General features: G+C 34.4%; 1 protein-coding gene across 3 annotated transcripts; it reads right to left on the bottom strand.

Moving 5' to 3' along the window:
• Positions 1-933: 933 nt before the first annotated feature.
• LOC128558467 (multiple epidermal growth factor-like domains protein 6) lies at positions 934-17,606 on the bottom strand. 3 transcript variants are annotated; one of them, XM_053547840.1, is made up of 5 exons: positions 17,409-17,606; positions 5,350-7,104; positions 3,288-3,393; positions 1,672-1,745; positions 934-1,093 (listed from the first exon to the last, which is right to left on the bottom strand). In XM_053547840.1, the coding sequence occupies exons 1-5, from the start codon at positions 17,458-17,460 to the stop codon at positions 939-941; spliced, it is 2,142 nt and encodes a 713-aa protein (XP_053403815.1). In that variant the 5' UTR covers positions 17,461-17,606; the 3' UTR covers positions 934-938. The 3 variants fall into 3 exon arrangements, with proteins under 3 accessions (XP_053403815.1, XP_053403816.1, XP_053403817.1); XM_053547841.1 differs by having other exon boundaries at positions 5,350-6,252; XM_053547842.1 differs by lacking the exon at positions 5,350-7,104.
• Positions 17,607-18,988: the final 1,382 nt, after the last annotated feature.

Below are 18,988 nucleotides of genomic sequence, written 5' to 3'. Positions count from 1 at the left end.
CTAAGCAAGTCAAGCCAACTGTATACTTTTACTGCAGAGCTGCATTCGAAATAAGAGAAAAAAATATCACACTACTGATTGTAAATCGAACAAACAATATTGTTTATATACACATATAAAGCCCATGTTTGTACAGATACCAGGCAGCAATATAATTCAATTTTCAAAATGAAATCTAAGCAGAATGTTACTTTGTATGATATTAAATTACAAAAGTGACCGATACATTTCAGAATAAAATCAGTCTACAAACTCAACGAGTTCTGAAACAATCAGAAAATATCAAAAAATTCCTTTGTCATTTACAACATTAATTTGTCATTTGATATTATCACACATATTATTTACAGTTAATATTTGTCTAATAACACCATTACAAATGACTTAAAAATGAATTTTACTTTCGACTTGGTCATTATTACAAAGTTTACATTTTTTATATCTGAAGGTACATTGCTTTAATACTTACCTGTTACCATTTGAAGCAGATTGGCACTTGAAAGAAAGGCTTTCTAACTTCTACATCAGGAATAAGTGAAAAAATATTTTTCTCTCACCGAAATGAATTTTAAACAGTGTATGTTTGAATTTTGTATGTCATGTTCTATTTCTGTGTAATTGTTAAGAAATTAGTACATTTGTGTATTTTATGATAAACGAGATGTGGACGTATTTGATGGCTAAATCCTATTGAAATTTATGTATTGAATTCACAATACCATTGTTTAAAAGTTAAACATTTTAGATATTAGCAAAACAATACACGTGTTGAAACAGTACACGCATTGCGTTACAATATATGTTAAGGATATTGTGTATGAGGAAATATTTCCATATCACACTGTATATACAAGTTAATAAGTATATATAAAATGTTTGATTTAAAAATGACAAACAACAACAACAATAATAAAAGTCAGCTTTTTCTTATAAGAGCCCTACGGATTTTCGTAGATGTCGTCTGTCTCGAGGACGCTTTCATAATTTTCTTCTTCTTCAAATCCTTTGTTTGTTTCCTGATCCATATATGTGCGGTTGACTTTTCCGGTTTGAAGCGATGCTATCTCAACTTTGGCCTTTCTTTTACGATCCACTAATCATCAGAAAAAAAAGAATTGATTATTTAAATTCACATTTCTTACAAACGTATAAAATATACAACAAAATATAATTTATATCTAAGTAGATATATTTGTTATCAGTATTGGACACATCAAATGTACACGTGGAACGTCGGATAATCAATACAGACACATCGAATGTACTCTCAAACCGTTAGAACGTAATATATTTGTTATCAATACGGAATCGTCGAATGTACACTAAAACATTGGAACGAAATATATTCGTAATCAATACGGACACATCAAATCTACACTCGAAACGTTTGGTAATCAAAACAAACGCGTCGAATGTACACTCAAAACATTGGAACGAAATAAATTTGTAATCAATACGGACACGCCGAATGTACATTCAAAATATTATAAACGAAGTACATGCTATATTAGTATTCAGTAAGGAGACGACAAACGAACACTTAAAACATTGTGAACAAAATACATTTGTTATCAATACGGACTCCTAGCATGTACAGTTTAGATGTTGCAAAGAAGTAATAAAGTAAAATATGTTTCTTTTGACTAAAAGTAAAAGAGTTACTAGTCGTACTTGAATATGAAACGCTCTGATGTCCAACATTTCTATCTTCAGCTGTAGCTGTGTCTGCCTTTTGCTTGCTCCGACTATAAAAAAGAAGTATGCTATATTTCATACATTGATTATCTAAAAGAAATAATACGACAACGTTTTTAAAATAGAAAAAGTGGAAAATTATAGGTCCCAAATACAATATAAATGAAAATACAATAGGCTTAGTTTGAGAGAACCTGTTCATGGACGGTAGTGGAAAAGCAAGCTACTATCCATGTCCACAAGCCCTCGTCTACGGGTTGAGCATAACCCATAATTTACATACGAAATACGAAAAACAATTAAGAGATTTATTTTTGAAACCTTTAATAATAAAGTGAGTGCAATTTCATGAAAAGCGACGTATGGCCTCATTTAAAATAATGGGCCTGCTTGCATGTTCAACCTATAAAAGTTATTGTCGCAAAAGGCAACGAAGTTCCGTTTGATCATTTTGATGTAACACTTATACAATATGATTTCTGTGTTAGCCTTAGATTTTGCCTTAAAATATTAGATATCACGCATAAAGCACTTTTTGCTCTGTCATACTTTTCATTATGCGACAGATTAGCTTAATCGTTAGCACAAGGAAGTTTACTTTACCTTTTACATTTACAACTTCAGTAATTCAATACTTATTGATACAAGGCGCAGTCATCTATGGGGGAAAACAACATAAGCAGTTGCATAGATTTTCAGTAATAAATGGATAATCTTGCATAGTGTCTAATTACTGGCAAACCATATAGCAAACCCTATATGAAGATTATATCAAATATATACCGCTGTTCTGTTTTGATTATGAAGAATATGCCTCGGTGGGCTGTTTAGATTATATGTGTTTGCACTCTGGTCTGTTTCCCGCCTCCTTGGTAGTCTAGTGGAAGAGCGCCCGCTTCGTTTGCGGGAGGACGTGGGTTCGATCCCTCGCCGCGTCATATCAAAACGTAAAATTATGGTACTAGTAGCTTCCTCGCTTGGGCGCTCAGCATTAAGTGGATAAATCTAGAACTGGTCAGCCCGGTGTCAGTATAATGTGTCTACAGCGTGATATTTAAGTGATACAGCACTATAAAATTGGGCCGTAGTTTATATGACTGAAAAATGGTTGCAAAAGGCGATTAACCAGAGAATACACACATGAGCCGCATCCACGCAGTCTGGTCAGGATCCATGCTGTTCGGTTTCAAAGTCTATTGCAATTAGAGAAATGTTAGCTACGCGGAAGCGCAGGCTGGTTGCAAACCCACTATGTTGATTTTCCCATGGCGCGGCTCACATTATCACATACTGTTTAGATTTCATGGAATATACACCGTATTGTTATATTTATTATGCTCTGTTGTGCTGTTTAGATTTAACGGTCTGCGCTCTGTTGTGCTCTCAAGATTATATAGACTTTGCACCGTTATCCTGTTAAGATTATATTGATTATGCACCGTTGTGTTGGTTATATGAAGTATGTATGAATCGTTGTATTGTTTGAATTACATGGAGTATGAAACGTTGTACTATTTAGATTACATGGAATATGAATCGTTATGCTGTTTACATTATACGGAGTAAATATAGAGTAAAGGGGTACGTCTTACCGCTTTATGTAGCAAAACAAACCAAGTGCCAGAGACGGTACCACTAAAGAGCAAATAATCAAGATAATGCCAACGATAATCACAGTGTCTGTCTGTGAAGGCGCCGCTAGAAATCAAAATAAAGAAGAGGTTGTATGTTAACATACCGAATAAAATCATAAAACACATATTAAGGCCTAGTGATTTCTGCAAACTGATACCTACGGCAATTCATGTCAAAAGGTTGAAATGCTGTACTAATATCTTAACCTAATATTATACTCCCGTATTATTTCAAAATATATTGTTTTCATTGGCTACTGTCAACAAGTACTCAAAAATGTGAAAAGATCGTTAATATATACTAATTACACAATAAGAATTATGTGTAATGTCTTGTAACAAAACTCATTTTATTTAACTGTCATATCTGATAAAGAAAGATTTCATAACATGCTATAATTAAAAGTTCCACACATCAAAAGGTTTAATTTGCTTTAAGAGCATTATTTAGATTCATAAAGACTGTGTGTCACTCTGTTGATATTCACTGCGTAAAATTTTGACGTCAGGAATATTCCAACAGTCAGAATAAGAGAAAATATTTCTACTAGACAGTAGTAGTTTGAACGTGGAAGTAGGAGAACAATACAGCGGCTATTCTTCGCCATTACTGTAGAAATCGAAATGGATATTATCCTTTGGAAGCATAGAATGCAACAAAGCAAAATAATAGCAAAATAAAAAGTACTTTTAATATCTCATAGTGTGAAATTGTGCCGTAGGAGCACACTATCTGGTAATAACAATTACTTTCTAAAGCTTAGTAATACATTATCTTGTCGTACAAAATTAAACAATAAGTCGGGTTGTTGCCAGACAATATATTCAAAACCCTTTCGTGTTTCAGTTGTTTACATAATTATATTCAAATATGCATACATACCTTTTAAGTGTATTAACAACTTGGTTCAACCCACCAACACCGTTTAATTTCAGGAAAGAAATACACATTTAAAGCCGACTTTCGGCTATATTTTCTGCTACAGTCTACTTTTACTTAATTTACTAATTTTCATGGATATGAATTGTATTACGTGTGTTTTTGATGTAGTTCCGTCTTTTTGCAAAGCCTATGTATTGTAAAAGTCTATCATATGATTTTGCTGAATAGTTTAATGTTTAAACTGTCTTCACTTCAGTTTATTAACAAACGATATATTGAATAAAGGTATAGGTAATCAACCTAAATAAATTACATGGAATACAATTATGTACCGATGTTATTTTTGTGTTTTACTATTTATTATTATGGGGCGTTTATTAGTCTGGCCTTATGCATGTTTAGAAAATGCAATTCTTCGTGTCGACTTTAAAACGAATGCAGTCGACGACCAGTCTTTTTCGCAGTGATTCCAAATGAAATCAAATTAAAGTTACCAACCTGACAAATATACTAATGGGTAATGTTGCACTTGTGATTCTTTTTTCAAAAGCATTTACCCTTATCATTTTTATAATCATTGTTTGCAATAACCTTTAAATAATGACAGCTATACCGTAAATGCTTTTTGAGAGTGAGTTTTGGAAGGTGATGCATCTTAACAACCCCAAACAAAGGCTACCTTTTGGGTTGAATATGATGGAACAGACGCTTATAAATAGGAGTCAAGTTGTAATCAGAACTCTATTTTTGTAGCTATGTTAATATGATTTCTTCCTTCAGTATAACACAGTTATTGTAATCGGGACAGACATGAGAGGTTTTATTGTTTATTTAAGTCAAACCAATTTGGAAAATAATAATATTGACATCTCGGTTCCATGTTAAACTTCCAAAATGTCTTAGTTAGGATAAAATATAAATATAAAACTAACTTAAAACTTTCGAAAAAGTCGAACATTTCACGGTCAAAGTATTCAAACACTGACATTCTTATAAGAAAACATTTCTATGTAAAATAATGATGTCTAAAATTATGTCAAATTTAAATGTATCTCCTTCTCCATCTAAAAAGTTTAGAAATTGTTTTGTATACGATTTGAAGACATTAAACAGTAAGTCTTTACAAATGTAAAATACCTGGTGCTTTGTACATCAAACAGGTATGCGGTGCACTACAAGTACCGTAAGTCAGGCTGCAACACTGGCAACTGCCATGACATTTTTGATTACATGAATTTCCCCAAAAGCCGTCCTCACATAAAGTACATCGTCCTTCAGACATATGACATTCCAGGCATCGCTCTGATCTACACTTATTGTCACAGCTTTCGCCCCAGTAACCCGCTCGGCATTTTGTACATGAATAACTATCCTCCGAACCTTTGCATGTCTCACAATTTTCCTCTATGCATTTACTGCCACAGTTTACACCCTTGTTACCGGGTCTGCAATAGGAACACTTTCCTGTATACCTGTCGCAACGACCTGTACAGACTGTAGAACACTTTTTGTCGCAGAAACTACCCCAGTTACCAATTATACACGTGCTGCAAGTTCCAGAAGTTTTGCTACAATATTGACATCCTTCTCCAATCGGGCATTTTTTCTCACAAAATGTTCCCCACCATCCATTTTTGCAAGAATTACATGCTCCTGTACTAACTTGGCAATTTCCAGCACAGTTTTTATTGCACCCATTTTCGCAATGTTTTCCCCAGTATCCACCGAAGCATGAAGTACAAGCTCCAGTGTTTCTGTTGCAATAAGTACAAGTGTCATTTCCATTGCATTTTCTGTCACAATTTGCTCCCCAATAACTGCTTAAACATGATTTACATATTCCAGTTGTCTTGTCGCAGTAGTTGCAACTGCCATTTAACATGCATTTTTTCTCACAAAGCGTTCCCCAAAACCCATTCACACAACTGGAACATTTAAATCCTTGCTTCCTGTCACACAGCCAATTTGAACACGCAGAAATCTCACACTTTATATTACAATTTTCTCCTGCAAATCCCTCTGGACATGTCTCACATACACCTGTGGAAATGTCACATTTATTATTGGAACAGTTATTGCATAGGTAGTTGCAGTCTGGTCCCCAAAAGCCTGATACACAGGCTTTACAGATACCTGTGTTGATATCACACATTTTACAGTTATTAGTATTACACGTCTTCGAACAGTCACTTCCCCATAAACCATATGGGCAAAACAAACACGTTCCACGAGATTTATCACAACTTTCACATTTCCCCGGGCAAATATTTGTACAGTCCGAACCCCAGAATCCCGAATTGCAGTAACTGCAATGACCATTACTTTTGTAACAGCCATTATGACAGTTGGGGCAACGTTTTGAGCAATCAGAACCCCAATATCCAGAGCTGCAGGCATTACAATAACCAGAACTTTTATGACATCCATTGTGACAACTGTTTGGACATTGTTTTTCACATTTTGACCCAAACCATCCTATTTTACAGACTAAACAGTCTCCGGTAGACTTTGTACAGTCATTTCTGTTGCAACCTGTCTCAATGGAGCATGGGATGCTGCAGTTGGTCCCATACCAACCATTTTTACATGTTGAACATATACCCGTAGTTTTTGAACAGGAGACACAATTGTGACATGGTATATTGCAAGAATCGCCATACCAACCAGCGTAACACGAGGAGCATTTCGCAGTAAAACGATCACATCCATACCGGCAGTGAAGCGGACATGGAATGTCACAATGTTTACCGTGATATCCTGAGTCGCATCCGAAGCAAGAGCCAGTAACTTTGTCACATCCAACGGACGAGCATCGTTCGGGACATGTACTTTTGCAATCTGCCCCCCAGTAACCTTGAGCGCAATTCATGTTTTGACTTGCCAATAAATGACCTAAAAATGAAAATACTATTCAGCAGGTATTATCTTAAATACTTTTCTTAAATACTGCTTGTTTATACTAGTACCTGTCTATAGTTTAGGCCGGTGTAATGAAGTATTTCGACCCCCATAGAATAATGACCCCCCGGTCATTATTCTATAGAAAAAGTGACCCCCCGGTCAGAGTATTATGACCTCCAGATCATAGTACTATGACTCCCCCACGTGAAGTAAACTGAACCTCACGAAGAATATTGACTCCCATAAAAAAAACGACCCCCGGTCATTTGGTCAAATTTAGTGATAACTCATGTATCTAAGGCCTAATTGCTGCATTTTATGCCCCCACTCGGGGGAGGGGGGCATATAGATTTGCCCTTGTCCGTCCGTCCGTCCTTCCGTTTGACCATTAGCCCCAGATACCATCACTTGACACAGAAATCAGAGCATTCCGCAACGGGAAAAGGGGTTCTGTTTCTAGACGCTGTATCTTGGTGTATACATTTTTTCACACTGTCCGTTTATTTTCTTTCATTGGTGTCTGTATTTCATTTGTATTTTCATTTTTGAACGGCAACCATAGAGGTTTATTACGTCGTTTCTGTTTTATGGAGGACAAATAAAATCTTGTCTTTTCCCTGGCCAATTTTAACGTTCTCTGTGATTTATCTCTCTGAAAATAAATGAACGCTACACCAACAATATGAACGAAAATGAATACAAACAACTGATCAATACTTTTATCATGGACCAAATTTTATTTATTTTTTAAGAACAGCTTAAATGCACAACAAGTCAGTAATGAAATCGCAATGTAATGGTTTTAAGGGACTAAAAAGTAACCAACTGTAACTATACTGATGTAAAGAGTCAACCTGCTTTTGGTATGCAGTTCATTACCATTCGTGGAGGAGACATATCCGTAAAATGGTTCTTGTTTTTACGAACTATTACTATTATTTACTTAATGATATTGTTCGATGTTCATCCTTGCTTTATGTTTTTGTGTTGATGTTTTTTGACAATTTCCACAAAAATATGTTAAATGTTAAGCTAACATAAAAATGTAAAAGTACAATATATTAGAAATCGCGGGATCATTATAATGCTATAAAACTCACTAAATTTATTCATTGTTAGGCTTTAATGGCTGTTTTTAAGACGGGTAAGACTTCGCAAGTAAGACACAGAACGGTATCCACTTGATTGCGTTGCATAGCGACCCACTCGAAACGGCGTTGCATTAGGTTTTTCCGCCGATTTTTCAGAAATAACCCTGAATAATTCTATGAAAATACACACGCTTTGTTTTAAGAGGTAGCCCTTTACATAAAAAGTGTTTTAACAGTTACTTGTTCTCGATTAACACTATATTTGATGCGATATTGTCAAAAACTGTCAAAAATCTCCTTCCCCCGCCGTACTGTACAGAAGTGTTTGAATAAACGGCACAAATCTCAGCTAAATGGACATATGTGCTAAAACATAGACACATTTGCGCTCCAGGTGCACCCATCGTTTTCATTTGATTAGTTATTAAACAGGTAGAAATTCCTTAAAATCATACTTACAATACCGGAAATTTGTAGTATCGGCCATATTTCTCCGTAAAATTCACCGCTCAAACAACGTTGGAACCACTTGATCTGATAAAGCTATGGCCAGTGTGTTTTTTCAGGATAATAACAATTCACAATACGTTCACAAAACACACCAGTGTCAATAATCCCTGCAAACTTCGTTATGAAGTAATTCTTCAGAAGAAAACTGCACAAGAAACTGCTAGCATAGAACTTAGTATTAATAGAAGTTGCAATACTTAGCAGTGGCAGTAAAGTACGATAGCGGCAACAATAGAAAGTAGTAGTAGTAGTAGTAGTAGTAGTAGTGGCAGCAGCAGCAGCAGAGGAATAAGTGACAGCAACAACAGCAGCAGGAGAAGAAGAAGAGGTAGATGTACAAGACGTATTAGTGGAAGCAGGTATAGTAGTATCAGTAGTAGCAGTAGTAGTAGTAGTAGTAGAAGAAGAATAAGTACATGTAGTAATAGCAATAGAAGTAGCGGCACCAGTAGTACAATCAAAATGTTAACTATTGGCAATGGAGGGTATTAGAGTTGTAGATTTAGTAAAATTGTCCGTTAGGTTTGGTGGGGATCACTTTTTAATAGATATTATCGTCGAAAGTCTTTTTAGGAGCCGGTGTTTTACACGGAAAGAGTAACTGTTTTAAATAGAATAATGTACGGGAATCGATATTGTATGAGAGTTCGAATGTAGTAAATCGGCAGTGAGTATTTTACATGGAAGGAGTCACTTTTTCTATAGAATAATAACCGGGGTCGTTATTCAATGATATTCGAAGGGAGTCATCTTTAGGGAGTCAGTATTTTTCTTGGAGGGGTCAGTCTTTCTATAGAATAATGACCGGGGGTCGTTATTCTATAGAGTTTTCAAAGGGAGTCAGTTTTTTATAAGGGGAGTCAATATTTTACAGGAAAGGAGTCACATTTTCTATAGAATAATGACCGGGGGGTCGTTATTCTATGGGGGTCGAAATACTTCATTACACGGCCTGACGGTCGAGAAGACCCTCAAATAAATTGAGTACCGGTTTATTACATACATACTGTAAAAGTCAGCATTGACTGAACTATTAACTGCCAAAATTCTGTAATGGTTCTAAAACGGAATTCTATAGCAAGCAGGGTTTCGTTAATAAATACCTACTTCTATTTGCATTGTTTTCTCTAGAACGAGTGATCCTAGTACTGTAGTGTGTCATGCTTTCTGTGTTTAGCAAAACTATCACAAATTGTTGGTGTGGTTGCTCTGTTTTAGAATCAACGTACTGTTATATGTTAAAGTTGGTGCAAATATAAAAGATGATTAAATTACTGCTGTAGGTTAGGGTTGTATGTTTAATGTAAAAGAAAAGGATAGCTATTTTAGTGTAGTGTATATAATAGCCCGGCTTATAAATCCTAAAATATAGTCGAACCTTGCATATTTTAGTAGAGACTTAAGATAATACATTTCTTAATGAACAATACCAGAAGATAAATTTTGGATATGGAACACTCGAATCAGTCAGCCATGAAAGCCTGGGCAAACGATGACGTCATCATTAGGACAATTGAATTCGTAAAAATAATTTGATCATGTTCAGCAACGTGTAAAATTGTATCGCCCTTTTCAAAATTTCTAATAATCTGGTGACAAAACAATTGGTCTATGTAGAGTTTCTCAAAGTTACATTATTTAAGAAATATCAAAGAAAGGTTACTTTGGGAATAATTTGTATGAATAGGGATAAATTATTTAAAACGACGTTTCACAAATCGTAAACTTTACATCCTGTTTTCAAACAAAGACAAAAATTTTATAAAATAGTGTTATGAAAAAGAGGAAACATGTGTTCATAATTAGATTATATCGCTTTAGAATTTCTCCGACTATAAATGCCTTTTCGGGTCATTTTAAACTTGTCCACACATACGAGAGAGATGCCTCACATTTTGCTCATTCTAAATGTTGTATATTTCTTTCTTGTGGATACGAACTAAACCTCGTATTTATGTAATAATCAATTCATACGTAGATCTTAATTCGATTTAAATACTTTTCTATACTTTTGCAGCGATATATTACTTGATATAACATAATGAAGAACAATGTAGAGTGGTTAATTTCATGACTATTTCGCTACAGAGCTAGGCTAAGGGATGGCATATAAAATACTAAGAAAAGCAGACCCTTTCTAACTGTTAAAAAGCAAGGAACTTATATAAAACTGAAAGAAGACATATTCCCTTAAAGAATATTTGTAGGAATATGTCAGAGAGATTTTATTTGTACCGCGATGTTGCATACAGCTGTAAACTGTATGACAACATGAACTTACCAAATCTTCTAGCGTAATACTAAAACTTTTTTCAAATACCTTTCAAATTACTACATGCACATATTTTTACTCATATAGAAAAGTATATTGTTGCTAAAATGTCAAAATTACAGCTAATTGAAACATGTAATATCAAATACTTTTATTCACATCAATGCCTCAACCCATTCAGAAGCGGCTCAATAAAAAAAACTTAATATATTTATTTAAGTATCTAGCTCATATTTTATTGTTAATTGTAGTCATTTAAAACATTTGTTTAGAACTCCATTTTTAAAAGTGGCATGTGAGATCATGTTTTGACACGAACTAATGCAAGGTGATCCCGATAAGGTAAAATATCCGGAAAAAAGGTGTGGTGTGTGTGTGTGTTGGGGGCGTGGGGTTGTGGGGAGTGGGGGGGGGGGGGGGGGAGAGGGGTGTACTCATCCGAATATACTTTTTAACTGATAAATAAAACGGAACATTTGTGCATGTTTGAAACGATTTCCTTACTAAATTACATTTTTGGGGTGTTTTTACCGGTCAGAGATACATTATTCTATTATATAATTTAATGAGAAAAAATATATGATTGCTTAAATGTGTTTCTTATAGTGTGGCGACTTTGATCTAACATATTTATATCAAACTGCATTTCACCAGTGAGAGGATATACTGGGCTAGTCTGTCGTATGACTGTAGACAAAATATTTATAAATGTACTTTTACATATGTTTCTAAGTCAACAAAGTACATTACAATTTGGACATGCACCTCATTAGTATACAGTCATGTTGTATGTTGAAATTGCTTCTGCATTATAAACGATAAACCTATGTACCATTACTACGACTTTACGTAAAGGCGAAACAATTGCGGTTTGGTAAATGTATATGTTACCGGATGTGACTAATGGGAAAACTGCATTGTGACACCACATTAATACATTTGCTGTAGGGTTCCGGAGAAGTATAACTCCCAAAATATGTAAAATAAGACTGACTATTTCAAGTAGTAGTTATTAGATACACATCACCATCGTGGTTTTGAAATTTATATTTTGGTATGAAATACATGATTTTTATTTAAAGTGGGTGTGAAGACTACCAGCCCCTATAAACTAAACACGTCCATATGTTTCATACCCAGATGTGAACCACTAAACCACAGTCTATTTCTTATTGAAAGGGAGTGTAAGATGAACATAAACATTTTTACACATCTTATACTCTTAAACGATTGCATTTGATGAAATGAAATGAAATAAGTAGTTCTACCGAAGTTAACTGGCTTTCCAAAACGTGGCTACAAATATCAGAACGTTTTGATGTACGATTGCTTACAGACGTCGCGTCGTCATTCTTTTGTGATTACACTGGACATTAGTCATAAGACATTTTCATGATGATGCATGTTAGTATAAATATATGCCGTAAGGTGAAAAGTTTATCTGTAAAAAATGTTAAAGTAATGCAAAACTGAATCAGTGTAAACAACGTTAAAGAAAGACAAATAAAAAATGTACTATAAAAGATATACATGTAAATAGCAAATTAGCAGTTTCCATTTCGGTATGTAGGCCCTACTACATGGGTGCGTTCGAAATACGCACCTCTTAACATTTAAAACACGAATATGTTTTTTTTTTTTCAGAGCTGACTTTTATTTTACACTGTGGTCATAGACCTTTAGGATGATAGGTCAATAATTACTCTGTAAGACATTTTCATGCTTTGTGTGATTAAATTATGTTCTGATGTCAATTTTCTTTCAATCTAGAATATTCATCTGTCAGATATAAGTACAGTTTGATTAACGTAACAAATAAATCGCGAGTATATCTTTTATTACGTTAGTTTACAAAAATATACAGAATGATACACACATCATTCCGTTACAAAGAGTAAAACAGCTTTGTTAGATTTATAGAAACATTTCACTTCAAATATCACACCCATGTCTTTATATAAATCACGTTGTAAAAAATATCGCATTTTAATTAGTTATATTAAAAACATTTTGGTTCAATTTCTGCGCATCTGAGCTCTGAACCGTGATAAATCAGATGAAAAACCACTCAAAGGCCTTCTTTATTTTTATTCTTACATGGTCATTGAAATGTTATGATAAAATTTTGCTGGGCTTCATTTATCCAAGTAGTAACAACCGGACGTCATGCCACCATTTGACGTCATAACAGACTTCATAATGCTGTCTTACCGGTCCGCGCGTTTATATAGTCTAACACAACCGAATTCATTTTTCTAGCTGATTATTGTGTATTATTATATATCAATACATTTTCCTGAAGTCACAATTATTGCGTCAAAGCGTTATACGGCATACAGTTGCGCAGGAAAAGAAATAAACAGAAGATAGGCAAATACTAGCATTTGATGGATGTCGTCAAGGATGTATTTTAAAGTCCTTCGTGAAATGTTAGAATCGAAATAATATATCTAATTTAGTGATTTTCTCTTCATTGTCGTTCTGATGCGTATTATTATATCACTGGAGCTACGCCACCGTGATATTAATCCTTATTTCTTAAATATACAGAGACTACTTTCTTCTTTGTTTAACTTGCAACCAAATCCAGCTATGTGCGGATGTGCAATTTATTTAATGGCAAATCACCATGAATGATTCCACTCAGTTATTCTTTTGGAGAGCACGAACCTTTTTATCTATTATAGCACATTAATCGCGGTAATGCGACAAATATGCACAATCTATTTCCATTTACCAATTACCTCCTTTTTAATTGCGTCAACTGATTTTATAATGTCACAAAAGTAGAAAAAGTGTTGTCTTCAGGGTTTTGTATTGAAAAATGAATATTATATTACAAACATTTTACGGTAATTTTGATTAAAAAAGAAGGACCGATAGCTGTTTAAAAACCACAATGAATATTTTTGTCTTTTTCTGAAATATATTAGTTATTTACATTATTTCAATTTTGCATTCCTATACAGATAGATTATATAAGAATTTTGTCAGGATTCGTTAAAAATATAACTACTAAGAGCATTTTTATCAAAATAACGGAAGTCGCTGCACATGAATAAACTTGAGAGTAAGCCTGCTTTTAATACTATAAATAGAATAATATTAAACACAAAACACTTAAATCTCAAAAATCTTAAAGTTTTATTAAAAATTGAGCGAAATATGACGATTTAAAAAGAAATTTGCTGAAAATATCCTTTATATGAGTTGTCCGCCCCTGACAAGAGAAGGTGCGAAAAGTCAGTCTTCCATATCAAGATTTCTATTTGACATAACCTTCAATCATTTTATGTTCATGGCATGTCTCTACTAAAAAGTGCAAGACTGAATGACTTATAAGCCGGGCTATAATTCCCGTCAAATGTACCGAAACATCATACCCTCTGGTGATTGATGTTAGACCGAAACGCGATCTTTTGTCGTGTTTTAAGACATTACACGCGTAAAACTCGGACACGCAATAGCTGAAACGGTTAGCGAGGTTTAATCTAAGACTGTGACTCAATGCAGACTTGGGGCGCCGGTATAAATTACAGACTCCGGTACATACCGGATTAACTAAATTTGAACGAAAATATCATAAATGTATATATTTTGTAACCATGGTGATACTAACCCTAACCTTTAGTCAGTATTTTATGCATATTGTACACTAAATGCATGCGGACATGCAAAAATATGCATATTTTTGCCGTGCGCTACAATTGACAATCACTTTCGGGCATGCGCAGAAGACCGCTCCAAGTCTGCAATGAGTTACATCGTTAATCTAAATCAAGTTGCAACATAACCATGGTATATTATTGTTAAAGAATTTCAAACTAGACGACGTGTAACTGAAAAATAGTGAGCACCGGAATGTTATTTTTGTATTATTCTTATGCTTGGTCTTATTACAAAAATTATTCAGCTAAAATGAGGTCAAGGTCACGTTCCTGTTACAGATTGGTATCACTGATATTTAATGAACGTTCGTTTAAATCTAATTGCTTCTGAATACAGTAAGCTAATAGGTAAGGGTAGATTTCTAAGAAGCACAGAGCACTACAAACACAGCCTCAGACCTACGCATTTGCAAAGTAGGCCCACAATAAAAAGAAGCTGTAACGGAAACATATTACTGACGGGCTGCTTCAAAAATCCAACAAGTACATTTAAATTTTATGCAAAATATAGATAGAGAGGGGGGAAGGGATAAATGGGTAGAAAGGGAGGTGGGGTAGGGGTTGAAAGGGAAAGTAGAACAAGGATGAATATATAAAGGGAATGCTACGTTCTTTAACCACAGTTACACTACAACGTAAACCACAGTAGCGCAGACATTCATGTACCAAAGACAAACAAACACAACCACACTCAACTAACTTAGACAAACAGACAAGTAAGATACAACAACATTATAGGGCACCACCAAAGACACACAAGCACACAAACGCACAAATAAGCAGGAAAATACAATCGTGTACCGCCTTTGGATTCTAGTAGATAAAAAAAAGGGGCCGCGAAAACTTACTCATAGTAAAAGCGGAGGGGATGCCAAAACAAGGGAGCATAATTGCAAAGGGAAAGGATGGAGTCAGTAGGATGGAGTGAGGAGGAGGAAGAAAACCGCTAACAAGAAGACAATATATGCAACACAAAGTACAAGACAGACAGAAAACCGGTTGAAAATAGGGGCACCGCCTTGAAATGGTTAGTAACCTATATAAAGGCAACTGGGTGTTTAAACGTGTTTACTTTTAAGGGCACGACTAAGAAAGCTGCAAGACCAAAGTCCACTCCCTCCGTCCGTTTTATATAGGATTTAGGAGAAAAGCATCATGGAGTCTTACACTTAATTAGTCATCGCACCATCAAATAGGAAAGCGTAGCGATTAACTGCAGAGGGGTCAATCACTAAACATGCACTGTGCATCGTATCCTCATTTGATAAACTTTTTAACACATTTTACAAATGTCTGATTAAAATAAACACTGTGTTTAATTTTCAAATTTTATAAACTACCTCTTCATTGTATTCCGGGTGTGCAAGTCCAAATTTTAAAAGTGTTCTTAGGTTAGTACTATATTTTACTAACAGTTCGGACGATCTGTAGTAAAATTTACTGTAAGCTTTCCGTAGCTTATGTTAACGGTAACCCTGTTGTAATAATTGTTTGGTGATATGAAGATTTCTATCATTGAATAATTCTGTCTTTGAGCAAGCTCTTGCAAATCTAATAAGGTGTGAAATATAGACTCTGTATGATGTTGCTCGTTGGACATCTCCATCAAGGTGGGGCAAGTTGACAATTTAAAAAAAATCGTCTCTTTTATCATATATTTTCGTTTTCTAGATTATTATTCAAAATTGTTTAATTTAAGTCCAAAAATGACGCTTCTAAATCTGAAGTATTAGCCTTGTTAAGCTGTACCTCTTTAAGGTAAATGGGGTTCACCATTTCTGAAAAAAATATTGGTTGTCCGAAATATCATCAAAATACCTTTGCGGTTCCATTAAAATCTTCAATAATTTCAAATTGTGTATCAGCGGATAAACTAAGCATGAAATCTCGTTCTAGCAGTATAAGAATAAATCAGCAATGAATGGGGCACAGTTAGTTCCCATCGGGATACCAGTTACTTGTCTGTAAGTTTTATTGCCATTTTTAAGATATGTTATACAGATATTGTAATGCCTGCAAATAATGTACACACGCGTTGAATAAATTAAATGCATTATCGTGTGGTATGGCACTTTTTCATCAATTGTTAAAGCATTATAGATACTGTTTTTTAACTGTTACAGCATTATAAAATTTTAATACATTCAAGTAATCTGACAAAAACTATAATAACACTGTTTTGTTACATGTAAGTACACTTTTTTCGATTCACTTTATATGTCCGTACGTAGTTAAATATCATTTCTTATATATTCCATATAAATGAGCGGTTTTCAACAAGTTACTACACGTGGCTAGACCCATTTGAATCCTGATCTCATTTTGAGGAATTGTCACAAACTTATATAAAATTGAGAGAAAACAGGATCCATTTTTTCTAAGAGAGATATTTTCCTGTAACGTTTGTTTACTTACAATCACATCAAAATCTCACTGCTTTGATCACACAAAAACTGAGATTTAATACAATAAATACAATTTTATCTCCAATTGTTTTGTACTGCCACTATACGAATAGGCCTGATGGCTCCCACTCAGGTGCGTTTAGTACTGTTAAGTTTATAGTATCACAGACTAAGATGAATTGCCGTAAAACCTGATGCTCATTTTGTTTTGCACCAGTATTTTAAGAAGATCTTTATTATCTGGATTCTTTAAAATCTTGATTTTGCTGAATACGAGCTTACTAAAATTAGAATTATACAGGATAATTTTATTATATCCAACAAAAAGAAAAAGACTAAAAAGACTTACCAAAGTTCATGACAACTGAAGCAAACAAAAGCACTATTCTGTTATCCATCATTAGACGTCAATTTATGTCCTGAATGTAAATGCATTTACTGGATTTAAACTAGATGGCGAAAAATCTTGCTTTGCTGGTAATATACGTTCAACAAATATATCATCTAGGAACTTCAAGTTTATGTTGTAACTGTGTCTTTATTTTTATAATTTTGAGTTTTTGTATGGTAAAAGCGATCCGCCTTTGTTGTAATGTGATATTGTTGCGCTTTTGTTATAGTACAATATTACAGATATTATCGGTTTATAATTACATTAAACATTATCCAAACAGGTAAATTTTGGAGAGTTAACTTTAGTTAATACTAATTTGTTTTAGCTCGATTGTGACGAAAGCTGAAAGCTTATTGTAACCACTCTCGAGTCCGCTTCCTGGAAAGACCAGTACTGGTGTCATATGAGAAGTCATGGTCGTGACCCCAGTTGTGGACGCATTTCTGCTTCCTACCCTAAAAACACCAAAAGCATTTGAAACTGTAAACTACAGAGCTACAGAGAAAAATATAAAACATCTAAAAAAAAGAGTTAATAACAAGAAATGGCGAAAGGCAATGTTATATAGACCCGAGTTCTGGCGCTTTGAAATTGCCATTCGTAACTCTATGAAAAATGGCATAACATATTGCTCATTGTGACTTACCAACTTTGAAGTACATAAAATTATACAGTTATGTTAAAGTAAAGCGGATCTTGAATATCACGGTTTCACTATAATTTTAATTATAAAGTTTAATTAAGGTTGTAAATTAGTTAGCATTCTGCTTTTCATTTGACATCTTGGTCGAAATATTAACAATCTTCCTTTTTGATTGATTCTAAATTTCTTCGAATTTTCAGTCAGTACTAATTTATTAATTTGAACGTATGTCGTAATCTGCATGCAAATATGGCCTTGTGAAATCCGATAAGTGTACGTCGTGCGATCAAGGCCTTGTGAAATCCGATAAGTGTACGTCGTGCGATCAAGGCCTTGTGAAATCCGATAAGTGTACGTCGTGCGATCAAGGCCTTGTGAAATCCGATAAATGTACGTCGTGCGATAAAAGGAAATAATCAACTCCAACGCTCCATTCAATGTAATCGGTCTGAACAAGTCATCGTTCCTTCAAGCATACACTGATGTGAAGGTAAATGTTAACGACAGAATGGGAAATCAAGTTTTAAACATTTTAAGATTTTGAAATTATCATAAAATTCAAGTAGCTTGTAACTTTTGATTACGGCTATAATCTTTATGATTCATACTAAATTTGGAGATTGTACTAGAGACACTATATTTCGATCGATGCTCGAGTGCTCAACACTGTAGGCATAGTTGCTTCTGCCTGTTGCGTTACAGATTAGAAAACTGTAAAACATATATGCAGGTATCAACTTTATTTTTATTGCGTAGTAAATGTCGTAACTGGTAAAGGACTGTTTGAACATATCCGAATAACTAGGTGAAAACTTTCTTTTTGCAAAACTGCCATAAAGCAAACTGCTATGCTTCATTTTAAGAGTCCTACCAAGCACATGTTATACTGTCT

The sequence above is a fragment of the Mercenaria mercenaria genome, chromosome 7 (genome assembly GCF_021730395.1).
Source record: "Mercenaria mercenaria strain notata chromosome 7, MADL_Memer_1, whole genome shotgun sequence".
NCBI lineage: Eukaryota > Metazoa > Mollusca > Bivalvia > Venerida > Veneridae > Mercenaria > Mercenaria mercenaria.
The sequence above is the reverse complement of the archived record's forward strand: the minus strand, read 5'-3'. Positions and strand labels throughout refer to the sequence as shown.

Bases quoted from the DNA above. Each gene is read 5' to 3' on its own strand.
- LOC128558467 (XM_053547840.1), bottom strand. From the start codon at position 17,460: ATGATGGATAACAGAATAGTGCTTTTGTTTGCTTCAGTTGTCATGAAC. The intron at 7,105-17,408 runs GTAAGTCTTTTT...TTTCATTTTTAG, and splicing joins TTCAGTTGTCATGAACTTTG to GTCATTTATTGGCAAGTCAA. The intron at 3,394-5,349 runs GTATTTTACATT...TTTGATTTCTAG, and splicing joins TTTGATGTACAAAGCACCAG to CGGCGCCTTCACAGACAGAC.